This window comes from Apis laboriosa, unplaced genomic scaffold (assembly GCF_014066325.1).
Source record: "Apis laboriosa isolate Shangri-la unplaced genomic scaffold, ASM1406632v1 scaffold453_cov159, whole genome shotgun sequence".
In the NCBI taxonomy this organism is placed as follows: domain Eukaryota; kingdom Metazoa; phylum Arthropoda; class Insecta; order Hymenoptera; family Apidae; genus Apis; species Apis laboriosa.
This window is the reverse complement of record NW_025223334.1, coordinates 29,917-44,888: the sequence shown is the minus strand read 5'-3', so window position 1 is coordinate 44,888 and position 14,972 is coordinate 29,917. Positions and strand designations below refer to the sequence as shown.

Here is a 14,972-nt window from a genome sequence, read left to right as displayed (position 1 = left end):
ACGATCGAAAACGAGGACGTTCATCAACGGAACGACCGGCCAGAATTTTTCTCCATTTTCCAGCATTTTCTCGTAATACGGGCAAAGAATCTTCCGAAGCTACATCGATATCCGTGCTTTTCACGTTCAACTGGGCTAATGTTCGACGTGGCCGTAAAAACGGTATCGATAAGTGCTACGAGGAGAAACGACCTCTTCCTGAAAACGGGTCTTCAGTTACGTTCGCGCGAATGCTCTTGACCATTCTTACAGTAATACTTTTTCGCTATGTTCGTCATCGGTTCAAGCTTTTTCGAGATTCTTTGTGCAGCGTGAGAGCACCTCGACCGATGAGTTGTGCGAATTAAAGATAAATAAAGACGTATTCTGAATTTCACACATTGAAAGATCACGAATATGTGTCGATAAAATTTTTATTATTTTTATAATATATTTTTTATTATTGTTTACTTTTTGCTTAAGAATAATTTTTCAAGAGACAATTTATAATAGAATTTCTACGTTTGAAATTTTTATATAAATTATACGATACAATAGAATATTGATTGTCGAAATTAAATTAACTATCGAGAACAAAATCAATTCTTTCTTCTTACGTGGTTAAATTCATTCTCACGCTTTCACCACAACGATGTGAGTTTCTTCGCAAATTGAATCTTTTTGTAAGCGAAGTGTGTATCATTTCAATGCATCGAGCGAGCGTTGAGTGCACTTTCTTCCTTATTGAAATAAATAGCGCATGCACGGATATAAGTGTATCGATCATATATCTTAAATCGTGAAAGCTTTGAAGATGTCGTTACATCTATTGTCACGACGTTACAATATATAATATATCATACAATTTGGATCAAGAAAGATGTAAAACGAATGAAAATAAATAAAGTATCATAGAAGTAAAAGTATTGGAGAAAGATAAGGAAGGAAAAAGTAATCTAAATTTATAAAAAAAGTAAGAAGAGAAAAAAGATTACTTACAAGGACGGCATTGATAGGCGACCTCGATGTATTTCGGCAATCCAGGACACGGATCGCCCTGAAAGGTTTTCGGACTGGTGTTGAACTTGCACTGCCTCTTCTTGTGACATACTTCCACCACCGTCTGCAACAGTGAGTACTAACGCGTCATTCAGACGACCCGCTCACTTTACGATAAGATTCGATTCGAGCTTAATCTAAGAAAAATAATCTGTGAAAAAGTAATTCTTGATACTTGATCAAAAATGTATTAATTTATAGGAAAAACGAGGGAATTTTGGATTGACAAAATGATTCGAAGCTTCCTCGATTCAATAAATATAATTGAGGTATATTAAGGAAGTGACATGGTTTTATTTTTTACATTTTTTTTTAATCTGAGTGCTTCCTTGAAAGCTTATTTGTTATATTGATTATTTAAAATATAAGCGATATTTTCGTCAATATTTAATCGATTATCTCTTGCTAAAATTTATACTTTCAGATATATATACATCTTCTCATCAATTATCTCAAGATTTGAATCTCAGTGACAAGATACATCGATGGATTTTAAAGCAATTAATCAAAAATAATCTGCTGTATTGTGAATAGTAACTGAGAGTACTCGTTATAACCTGAATCTCTTCGAAAATCTCTTCAATGTTTCAAGCAATATTTTAATAGGAATTCTAATTCTAATTTACTCCAAATTATTCTACATTTTCTATTGATTTTAAAGTCACTTTGATCTTTATCTGTTCATAAATTATATGAAAGTTTACATATAGATAAGATGAATAAACAAAAATACGATAAAACAAGATTAATCGAAGAAATGATAAAATTTCACCGTCAAAAATATCGATTTCCTGGTAATATTTTAATATATTTTCATCCCTCATTACTTTTCTATTTTTCTAGAATCGTTTCACTTTTACAATTATACGATCCTTTGATGCGATGTATTATCGCAAATTATATCGACACATCATTTTTAGAACCAACGATGTCACATTATCAAAACACGTAATTTATCGGTGTGTGATTGCATATTTCGCGACGTGCCATCGAATATCGTGAACACGTCCTTCATAAAGCCGTGTTTAAACGCAACGACAAATTTACTTGTTCGATATTAACGGCAATATGTTTTAATCTCGTGTTCGTAATGATAAATTTGTTTCATCGTGCGCAAAGGGCGCGACGAATAAACGTTTGGATCAGAAATCATCGGGATCTATGCTCGTTTACATAAATGACTAGGTACTTTATTGAAATCGTGCATCATCCGTAATATATAATTGCAATTTCCTTCGATTAATTATACCGTAATTCGAGTTAATTTTCCGGTTGGGATATGCGTGTGATAAATCGACGATAGAGTGAAAATATTCAATGTGATGATTTCTGGTGTTAATTATGCTTGTAATTTTATAATATCGTGCTTGAATTATCAATATCCGTTTTTTTTGAATATTAGAATGGTTTAAAATGCACGAGCTATATAAGAATCAATTGGTGAACTGAACTATTACATTGAATACATATTTTCTTTATGATTCTGATGATTATGAATAGTAATCATTGATCAGATAAGATTTTGGGCATCATTTTGTTCAAGATAATGAATCTTGTAATAAAGTGTCTTTATGAAAAAATGAATCTAATGATATATTTATTTTTGCATGGAACAAACAATTGAAGAAATATTGAATAGAAATTTAGAAAGGATATATTGTAAGGGTATATTTTCTCAGTGATTGAAGAATTTAAATGATATAATTGTAATGGAATCCATTTGAACGATTCTTACATCAAAGAATATTTTCTTATATTATATTAAACCCTTTATATTGATATCTTTTTGAGAATACTTCTATCTATTCACAAGAATGCTTCATCTTGCATATAATGAAATATAGCTTAGTTTTGATAAAAAGTATTATTGAAAATTCATCGAATATGAAAATATATCAAAAGAAGACGATAAACAGATTTCTTATGCATATCAGTTTGGAAATAAGAATAAATATATTTTTAAAACGGGATTTCGTTTCAAATCCTTATCTATTCCTTGGATATATAACATTTGAATGTGCAGCATTTAAGATGCGAGGAAAGCTCAATGATGTTTGAAATTCTTATGATCTTCACGACCTACTTTTTTCTCCTTTCTACATTAAGGTATTATTCTCTTTCAGATTATTGATAAAGCTTTAAATAATTTTCATTTGTATAATATTTCTTATTTATATATATCCAATAAATAAATCTTGGAAAAGAAAATTGGAAAAAATTGGAACAGTCATATGTATATACCATTCGTCGATATTTTTGATAATAGAGATAACAGGGAGTATCGATACGAAGCAAAGACTACAGAAAGAGTTCAATCGTGTTGGTTTTAAATTAATGTGACTTCTTTTTTTTCAGTAAGCTTTGAATATGGTCCAATTCTTTTTCGTAATTAATCCTATCGATTTCAAATATTTCCTGCAATATATATATATGTATATTGTTCTGGAAATATCTTATTACATGTTTGAATATATCGAATATACGAACTGCAATGTTAAACAGAATATCACTTTATCTGTTAAATATTAAATCAGATATTTAAAGTATTAAATTACAATATAATTTTCAATATAATTTTCAAAATTTCTATGAATAAAATTTTCTTCAAAAATTTGGATTTGGTTCTCAATTATTTTTTCATTGTTTTATTCGATTCTTTTCGATTATTTTCGATTCTGATATTTTATTAGTATTTTTCTATACGCATGATTTATTAATCGATCTCGAGCATCATATTCCAAGGCTTCATATTCAAAGCTATTGCCAAACGAAAAATGGAGGATGGAAAATCGAGGATGGACGATGTCATCGAAGACGCGTTCCCCTTTCCTTCTTTATTCCGTCGTTAGTTCCCCTTTGTCGAGATGCATCGTGTCATTCGAAGAAGAGAGCGAATGGGGTGAGAATTGGACAAGGGTGGAAAGGGAATAGGGGTCGACAAAGGTGAAAAGAGGAGAGCAGTCGAGTTGCATCGCGAACCACGGCCTGGTACAATACAGTCTCAGAACCGCTTTGAAGTCTAGCCGAAATTAATGTTGCGTCTCTCTTTGGCGGTTATTGCAATTGCCGGGGTAAAAATAAAAAAACAGGGAGGTATGGAAGGGCGAAAAATTGCGAGGTTAACCGTGGCCTCAATTCCACTGCTCTAGTTATATTAAGATTGCCACTTAATTTTGCGTCAGAAATTTTTTGGTGAAATTCAAATTTCAGGTGAATTTTCGTTATAATAATTAATTTTAATGTTTTTAAAATTAATTCTAATTTTAGAAAAGAAAAATGAATGCTGAATTGTTATAAAAAGAATTTTGTTAATGATATTATCTTTTCCATCCTTTTTTTTTCTTTGAGAAAAAATCCACAATTATCATATTTCATATGCAAGATTTTATACGGAACTTTATGAAATTACTGTCAAACACAATTAGCTTTTTAATAACTGAAACGTGACCCAGGAACGATGGTTAAGATGATATTCTAACAATTCGAGTCTTTTTTCTTGTGCAATTTTTTTTAAATAAATAACGTTTGTTCTGTGATTTATAATATTTAAATACCAAAGATGCATCTCTCTAAAATGAATATATAGGATTTTAAAGACTATTTAAAGGTTTTCTCGTTATTGATTTTATTTTATTTCTATTTTAGAAATTAATTTATGCATTTGACAAACTAAAACAAAAAATTAATTAAAAAAATTGGATATAAATATTTTCTATATAGAATATCGAATATTCTCGTTGTTTCATTACAATTTTGTATGTTACCTGGAATTTCAAAAATCTTAAAAATCTTAAAAATTCCGATTTATTGAAAATTTTGTTTTAAAAATATTTAAGAGGTTTTGCTTTCAGGAAAAAAAATATATATTTAATTTAACAATATGAATGAAATTTAATTTCTAATTTACTTAATAATCACTTTCCTTATTTATTCGTAACTAATTGATCCATTCTTCGTATAATCTCAGCCATTTGACTACTACACTTTTTATGATTATTCGATGCTTTAAATAATAAATTATTGAAAGAACTTCAATTATTAAAATTTTGCCCATCTCTGATTTCGCCGGCACGCATTTAATTATCGAGTCTTCAACTCTCGATTTGTTTCTACGTGTTTCATGTACAAATGAGAGAACGTCTCGCGGGAGAAATCGATTTCCAGAGGTGTGCATCGATGATCACGTATTCGGCCCGTTTCCTAACCAGAAACCAACCCCCTCTTTCGTCACACAGCCAACCCGATCTTACACGCTCCAACGCTCACCCGCTGGTCCATTAATTCCTCGATTAACGATACGCTCGTTCCTCCATTCGTCCCGGAAACAGGATATCAACGGAACCAACGAGAGCCTCTGCTATCTGACGAAAATCGTTCCGGCTGGTGATGTCGAATTTCCGTTTTTAATCTACTGGATATTACACCGATTTTGGGGCGAGTTTCCGTGGTAGCGGAAGTTGAGCGGAAGTTTGAATGGATTATTTGGCGTTTTTGAGAGTGTATGTACGTATATGTGAGTATGAAATGCAATTATTTGTAATTGAAATTATGAAATTATAAAATTTATCAAAATGATAGATCTCGGAAAGTTTCGATAAAATTGTATGCAATTTGATGTTTACAAAATTGAGATATTGAGTAAAGTTATTTTTAATTTTCTATATAATATTTAGTGGATTAGTTTCTTTATATAAAAAAGTAATGAATATACTTTGGGTATAATTGGAATTATGAAATGGGAATATTATCAAATTTATTAATCTTTATTTTTTTTTTTTTCTCTTAGAACAAGGACAGAAATAATTCTTTCGCACTAAATGTATCGTACATCAATATACGATTAATATGAAATTCTTCGACAAATATGAATTTTGATATATTGAAGAGCTGTTTCGAAGATTTTTATTCGAAAATCAAAATTGAACTCGGCACGTTTAATGATTAAAGCGTGACCAATGTTAAGTGAAGAGTGAAATGCAAATAATTGATAAAATATTTGATAGTTGTATTATTGAGAATTGTTTCGTCAATAAAAGTTTCTCGTTCATGATGTTCGATTAACGAAAATTATTCTCTCTACAGGAACGTTAACAGATATTTTACTAATACTTGAAACGTGATGGTGGATAAAGATGAAATACATCAGCCGCTAATAATTTCCGTAAATCGTGTAGATTGGAACAACTAAATTGGGTGACTGTCCGGACCAATTAATTTTATATAATCCGCTTTGCATAACTCAACCGGATTTCGACCATTTACCTATTACCATAGTCTCAACGAATCATTTAACATGCTGATGTCCCATTGTCATATAAGAGAGTCGAATACAAATTGATATATATTTTCCATTTCTCAATTTTTATTTCCATTAATTTCTTCACTCCAGAATTAATAAAATAAAAATTTGATTTTTCTACTTTATATATATTTTCAATCAGCAAAGATATAGAATTTAAAAAATTGTTTGAAATTAAGAAATACAAATACCATGGAAATATAATATTTGGATACTTGGCACGAATTCATTTTATTAAAAATATATTCTATTAAAAAGAATAGAGATGACAAGGTACTGTGAAAGTTTCACTTCCTTTAGTCTGCAATTTCGACAAGGGTGGAGAACACTATGATAAACAAGTTTTGCACAAACTTGGTCAGCAATTCGTGGAATCCATAGGATGTCCTTCGACAGCGATTCGTTAGGGATATTGACGACGTACTTGGTCTTTTCACACGATGAATAGCCTATGCATTATCGCTGGAAATTACTACACAAGTTTCATTATGCTATGCCGCGTGTACCTCCTCGTTATCGTGTAATGAGATCACTTTTGTTGGATGAGACAGATTATTGCATCTCTTCGAGAAGTATATTGAAAATTTTCCTGTGATTTGTTCTCTATAAACGATGTATTAATATGCGAAGAGAAATTAATTAATTACACGGAGAGATACAATTTTATTATTGGTGTGTAAAAATAACAAAGTTGATATGTTTAAAGCTTAAGTATGATCATTGAAATGATATCGTTTTTAATTGAATTTTTTTCATAAGGATTAAATTATATATTTGATAAAATTTAATTTATAAATGTGTATTCTTTATACCTTATATCAATGAATAAAAAGATAATCTCATATGATTAAATTTTATTTATATTAATTTTAAATATAGATATATGGAAATATTCAGAAATTTATTTATCATGAAATATGAGATACCAATATGAGATTTCCATATTAATAACAAAGAATTGTTAATTATTTTTATTCATTATTAAGAGAATTTTTCTATAAATTTTGCAAATTTTGATTAAATGTATTTCGTTTTTTAAAAATTCATCGAGAATTTTATTCTTTTGTATCGAAAAGAACAAAAAAAAAAAAAAAAGAAAAAAAAGAAAAAAAGAAAACTAAATCACGCTAAAGTACAGAACTCGAGCAGAAATTAAACCGATCAGATTGAAATATCCTATCGAGTTTCTCTCGAAGAGCAGCTAAGTCACAATGAACCCCTTTCAAACGAACCCATCGTTGGGAAGGCACGAATAAAGGAACAAAGGGAAGCACGTTCGTCGAAGATTTTCGATTCCGTTCATATATCAGGGACCCGGCCAGAACTTCCTTTTCTCCATCGCGGTTTACGATCGCATTTGTATCACGCGGCGAACCTACCGTATATTTTCAACCGAAAATGAAAAGAAACGAAACAACCACCACCCAGGCGGAGAAAGACCAAAGGGAGAGGAATTCAATCTTTCCTTCGAAATTTTCCAGCATTCGATCGATTCGAATTTTTAATCCATCGTGAATTCAACGTATCTCGTGGAGATCTATATCTTAAAATGCGAAAATGAGAGGTAAAGAAAAAAAAGAATGAAAGAGAAATGAAATATGGCAATGGAGATCTACGTTTAAAAAGGAGAAAAGTGGAGAAAAGTGAGAAGAAAGGGAGGGAAAAAAAGAAGTGGAAAAAATAATGAAATACTGTAATATGAATACGTATTCTTTTTTTGTTTTTCGAAAGTACGATTCTGCAATTGCGATAGACCCAATCGTTCATCTTTATAGTTTACGCTCGTCATTTTTATGGTCACGAGAGAATCGAGCTATATTTTTTTTCCTCTTTCTCCATCTACGCAGGATTGAATAATGCGAATAACTGACCGTTATAAAGGTTGTAAAAGTTTTATTTCTTTTTTCTTTTTTTTTTTTTTTTTTTTCTTTTTTTGCTTTCTTTTCGGCATGAAATGGAGTTCGAACGGACAGGTCCCGATAAGGTGTAACGTTTACTGCACACGTTTGCCCTTAATGCCACGGGATCAAAACGTGGCCGACGATCGGCGATTTTCACGCGGAGCCTTCCGGAAGAATGGATCAATATCGTGGATGCGGATTTTCTGAGTAATTCTGGGGTAATTCTGCGCGAAAAATGTTAGGTCGATGTAAGGGAATGCTTGGAATAATACAAAATGTGGAAATTATATTTGAAATTGAGATAAGAAATAATATTTTAAATATGAATTTTCATAAGTATGTTTCATCGAATTGGAAATAATTATTTATTACATTAATAAATTAGATTAATAAGAAACATTAATTGATCTTATAATAATCAATATCTCGTTTCCTTTTTATTTCTATAAAAATTCTTTAAAACTTTACGTACGTATCATATATGAAAAATGCCAAGAAACCTAATACGTGTATTTTCTCAAAAGGAACTTCGACTCATCAGTATTCCTAAACTTCAAGATTAAATTTACAAAACGCTTTGCCAGTCATTTATCAGAGTTTTCATCTTTCCAACAAATATTTTACAAGATCACAACTTGAAACTAGTAGTACGAGTCGACGCTTCAAAAGGCAGGCGAAGAGATCTCTCGAGGGAATCAGAGGCAACAAGAAGTCGATCATTACGGCTTAATCTTCACGCTGTCGAATCTTAAGACCTCGACAATCGGTATCCCAATTAAATCGATTTTCCAAACAGTGTTAAGGAGCCAATTTGCATCGATAAGTGCTTTCCAATATTTTTTTTAACGTTTGCTTTATTTTATAGATCAGAAACATGTACGTGTAGTGATCACATTGAAGAATATTGATGACGACGCTGATCTTCTGATTTAATAGTTGCAAATTTTATTAATCGCGTTCAATAAATTAATACTAATCTTTCGAAAAAGGTTCAAGTTGTTTGGTCCAATTATAGAATTAGTTGTTCTATTTTAAAGAGTGAGAACGCTTCACGAAGGATTATAGTTGATCAAACAATTCAAGTTGTTAAGAAGCACAATCTATCTTAAGAATTTTAAAAGTTTGCCAAATCTCATTTACTGGGAAACGCGAAACTTCTTCTCGAGGAGACTTGGAAAAATTGGTAGAAATAGCGTGTCGATGGTTGTTATACCAAGATTAAACATAGGAATAAGGACAAGGGTTGTCGAAAATTATTCCGATTTAATTAAGGAATTTAAAGTTTTAGCGGAAGTCGATGAAGTAATGACGTTGGTGATTGGGAAAACTCTTTGATTCAATCGATCACAGGTTCAAAGGGGAGAAATCTTGTTCTAAATTTCAAATTAACATGCAAATACCTCAATAAAGTATTTTCCTTCTCAAAACACGATCATTCGATAAAATTCAATAATAGCATAATAGCATAATTTATGCACTTGATGCAACGTTAATACCAAAGATTAACTCCAAAGAAAAAAAAAAAAAAATCAAAAGTTCTTCCCTTTGTTATCACATAATTTTCCATAAAATCTCATTATCTTAAAAAGTTACACGAAGTGTAGTTAAGAGTTTTAATTTTTAAAGGTTGCGCGATCCCGTTAAGATTTTTAACGCTTCGAAATTGCAACTCTTAATCCTCTTCTTGATATTACCCACCGTTTAACGTTCGCCAACGTCTCTAGAAAAGAGAATCATCATCGCTCTTAATCAATGAGAAGAGAGAAAAAGAAATTTTTGTTTGTAATAAAGCGACGGAATTGTTTCGCTGATGGTGGTTCGATAAATCTAAACGATGTTTCCGCAGTTGCCTGGATCCGCAATAATAAATATTATCAGGAAGATCGGAATAACGAGCGTATTTGGCGCGGTGCCACGCGTTCGAGCACCGCACCCTCCTCTTACCACCATGCTACGTAACATTTTCATATTCCATTTCCGATAAGCTTACGTTGAAAAACGTAAATGAACTTGATCGTGGTTCCTCGGAGTGATCACATTATACTAAGTGGGTGGCGGTGAAAGCCTAGGAAAAGATTGTTTCCGTGTTTCCAGCGCAAAGCTGCATAACCATGTGAATTGATATTTTCCCGATATATCGTTATATGATATCTTTTGAAATGAAATTCATAAATTTTTGATAACTTGGAAATTTTGGATTTAAGGTTGGTGTTAAATGATGATAAATTAGGATGGTTTCATTCGTTATTTTTTTGATGAATAGCTAATGGTTTTTTTTAGAATCCTTGAATTTAGCCTTCTTTGAAAATTTATGATAAATAATGAGATGATTATCATAAGAAGAATTATAGAAATTAAAATGATAGCTGATATATATGAAATAATATCTATTATTTTTTATTAGTATAATATTGAAAGTGATTAAGTGAAAATAATAATATTCTGATGAAGAAAATAACAATTTGAGAAAATATTTAAAAAAAAAAGGAGAATATATTTAATGATAAGTGCAAAAGAGAAAGAGATTATTGATAAAATAAAAGGAGCAATTTTATTTAGTTTCTTCACCACTAAAGTAAGAATCACACACAATGCCTAGTTTCCAGAGCAATGGAAACGTGTAATACGAAATCCTCCACTTTCCTGACCATTGAATATCACAGTATGAATTTTCATTGTAGTTTCATCGATAACTTATCTATTGTATGTGTGTGAATAAGACGAAAAGAAAATTATATATAATACGAATTAACAAACTTTTTAATTCTATATAATATATATTATATAAAAAAGAATATACAAAGATATTTTCTACTTTCTATTTCGTTTTTCCTTCAAGGATTTATCTTCTTTAACCTTATAACGAAAAGAATGACATATACGATACATCGATGCAGTTTTTTCTAAAATCTAACGCAAATCATTATCAAGTCGACAAACCTTCGATAATTACACGCTACTAATATACTCTGCATAATTTACCCTAATCAACATCGCAAATCGAATGCAGCCGCAAACCCTCACGCGAAATTCGTTCCACGTTGCAGTTAATTGCACGGAAACAAACAGGATTTTGCAAGCGACTGCAAAACCTGGCGTTCTGTTTCGTCTTGCTAATCTCTGTTATCCTAACCAACCTACAAATTACGCCCTTATAATGGGATAACCGCGAAAATTTTATAATTCCCATCCAAAATTATTCTAGCGAAAAGAGATTGCTCCAACAAATCGAAATAATCTGGTATCAAAATTTCTTCTTTAATTCCAATTTTATCTTTTATTTTATTTTATTATATCATAATATATCAAATTAATACATTCAAGATTGATGATGCAACATATGCATCATGGAAATTTCTTTTTATTTTATAATTTATATCATCATGAAGTTTTCCATAAGTTTATATACTTTTTCATACCTGTTTAAAACAACATTGTCATGGATACACACAACCATTTTAAATTTCGTTGGATTTTTCACCGTTTTACGACTGCTTTCCAACAAAATCAAGAACTTTTTACGTTGATTTCGATATATGTTCAAGTCGTACAAATAAATAAATAAAAGATAAAAACATATTTAGCTTTGATCGAATAATTAAATAAAGGTTATACAATTGGAAAGATTCTTATTTTGTTTCGATTCACGAAAATTGGTCGATTAAGGTGTCGAAATTAGAGGTTCGTTTTCCGTGGAAATTCAGTGGGAAATCGTGGAATCGTGAGTCTCGTCGCGAGTGAAACAGAGCGGAGTGAAATTGGACGAAAGAGGTGCAACGAGATGGCCGTCATTTAAAATACACGTTCGAAAAGATAATGACAACTGACCCGAAAACGACACTCCGCTGTTTCGTCGAGTTTGCTGCCGACCAACTTACTCGAGATGGAAGAAAATGCAGCCTGAAATGCGAACCTTCCCGCGAACACGAAATGTTTGCATTTTGCACGTAACGTACGACAGAAATTTATTTCGTTAATCTTGAGAAGTGCGAGGAATATAAATATATATCCTTACAAGTAAATTCTTTGCAAAGATAGTTTATTATTCGAAAGACGAGATATAAGTTGTGGAATCTAAAATGAATGTAAATGGTATTATTCAATTTAAAAATGGTAAATGGTATTCCTGTCATAGAATGATCTTAAAAACTTTAAAAGTAGTTATTCCGCATTTCCGTAAACAAGGCGATCAAGACGTTGTTGACTCTTGTTGAAAATGGAATGCTTACGACATAAAACGAGATAACAAGAAGTAATTATACGTCGAATTCTCGAGATTCTTTCGTGATGTTCATTCTTCAATATTAACTTATTGTAACAAACTTTCCCTGAAAATAAGATTCATCTTCTGCTGCAACCATATTTTCTTCATACTTTTGCAACAGATCATTTTAAGCATAATGAAATTCGAGAAAAACGATAAATTGTTTAATAAAGTTGATACTCTTTTAAAAATATTATTCGTTGAAAACAAAGTAATGGAATGATTAAAATTTTATCCTTCGCAGAAAATAAATCTAGGATTATTGTGCTTCCCGCGTTTATTTTTCAAAATACATTTTGTTAAAAAAATTATACAGATTTTTACTCCCATACCAGTTTTACGAATATCCTATTCTGTCGTTTGTCAAGATATTTACAAATCCTCGATTTTTCTCCTCTTTTCAACTTTTTTGTTTCCTGTCCTCGATTTCTTTATCCTCCTCTCCTCGACTTCAAATTCACTTCTTTGCCTGCCCACAACAACACACCACCGTTAAAAAACCATCAAGACCTAAGAAAAACGCTTAAGCCAAGTATAATTCGTCACGAAATCAATCTAAGAAATCCTCGATATATCGAAGAAAGCGATCAACGAAAGGAGGGAAGAAATAAGTTGTAAAGGATATACAAAGTCACTAAAATCTGAAATGAAATCTCAAGGTTGAAAGGATCTCTTTTTGGTGAAAATCTTTGCAAGGATGCAAGGCCACGAGAGTTAAGTACAAGTTACGAGGGTTGAAATGGTTAACCGGTCAAAGTGGATTCGATTTACGATTATTTTCGCTTTGATCCCTTCTTCTGGAAAAAGATCTTGAGTGTCAATGCAATCGTCTTTCTACCTTGAATTAGAAATCAGGATTTCGCAAGGATCTAATAAATATAAGATGGCGGAAAAAGTTTCACGAAGAAACTCTTTCAACTTCGAGAGACCGAATCTTTTCTTTACGGCGTCTCTACTCTTAGTGCTTTGCGAAGTTTCACGAATATGGAAAAAATATAATAGATAAATTCATATCGAAGTTTTTTATAGTGAATGTATTTTCATGTAATATAATAATACATTTTAAATTAAAAGGGATATGATGTAATAATGTAAAAAAGATTTTGAAAAAATTGCAATTAATTACGAAATAAATAGTAAAGTTTCTTTTTCTCAGCCAAGTTCATATAAATGGAATTCTATTAAATTTCTTTTTTTTTCTTCAATATCAATATATTTATCATATCTGTTAAAACAGATTATAAAGAAAAGATTGTCTTCCCTTCGTTAAAGATAATATTTTCATCAAGATCATGAAAAAGAATATGTAAATTATTGAGAAATTGCTTTCTAGACACATACCTGCAGCGATTGCGGCCAGATGCAAGTCTGATTCGTTTGTCTGTCCCCGAGATACATCGATGGTTCTGAATAGGTATTGCATCTGTCGGTACCATTTGGTCCCGCTCTTCCATATTGAGCCAGAACGATGGAGATGGTAGTACCTAATGGACACTTGAGCGTCATCGACTCCTCGTCGCAGGCTGCTCGCTGGTAGGTCTTCAAAGTGCCTAATAACAAGGCTGTTGTGTTAAAAATCGCAATTTACGAGATTCAAGCAGAAATTTAGAACGTTACAAAAACATGATCGATAACAAAATTGAATTGGCAAAAATTTCGCGAAAGCAGATGAATATCGAAAGCAAAATATTAAAAAAAAAAAAACAATTCGATCGAAGATAAATATTATTGAATTGTCATTTGATCAAATATCGAATATTAAAGTGTGTTCATCGTAATACGAAGCAAAAAGAAGATTAAAAATAAACGTGAAACGAGAGAGAAGAGCATATTACCCGATATAATTTCAATAAAAATAAATAGATAAATAAATGAAAAGGAAAAAAGAAAAATAGAGCGAGGGATGAAAGTGTCGAGTGAAGAAATTCAAGAAAGATAGATTGATGCGGAAGAGAGGCGAAATTTGGAGGGAGAACCGGAAGGAAGGAAGCGGAGAAACGTGAATCGATCGATGACCCGTAACAGTGTCGCCGCAACGGTGATCAGTTTCGGGGGATTCGCGGTAATTAACGAGTGGATCAATCGAGGATCGGTTGAGCGACGATGTATCGATGACATCCGCGAAAGCGGTGTCGTTTCGTTTACACGCGAGATACACGAGAGTCGGGAGGAACAACACGTTTGCGGAATTCGATGGCAAGTTTGCGTAGGGAACCGCACACGTTACCATGTTTCATCGATGAAAGATAATGGGAAAGGATTTGTATTGAAATTATTTATGGAAGAAATTTTAAGGATATATTTGGAAGAATCGTGTTTCGACGATGTTTAATAAAGAATAGGCGAGATGCGGAAAATTTTGAAGACGAATAATAAGATTTCATTGAAGATTGTTAGTCAATGAAGAATGAGTTTTAAAGATATTGTAATCAGATTAATTTATTTAAAAAATAAACACAACGATAAAAAA

At 31.5% G+C, this 14,972-nt stretch overlaps 1 protein-coding gene across 1 annotated transcript in view; it reads right to left on the bottom strand.

Annotated features, from left to right (window-relative positions):
• Nucleotides 1–14,059, bottom strand: part of LOC122716335 — a 92,252-nt gene extending 78,193 nt beyond the window's left edge. Inside the window, exons 1-2 of the mRNA XM_043939323.1 lie at nucleotides 13,844–14,059; nucleotides 979–1,102 (exon numbers count right to left, since the gene is read on the bottom strand). Of these exons, the coding sequence (XP_043795258.1) occupies nucleotides 979–1,102; nucleotides 13,844–14,008 (289 nt within the window). The 5' untranslated portion in view covers nucleotides 14,009–14,059. The remainder of the gene's footprint in view (nucleotides 1–978; nucleotides 1,103–13,843) is intronic.
• Between the last annotated feature and the right edge of the window lie 913 nt (nucleotides 14,060–14,972).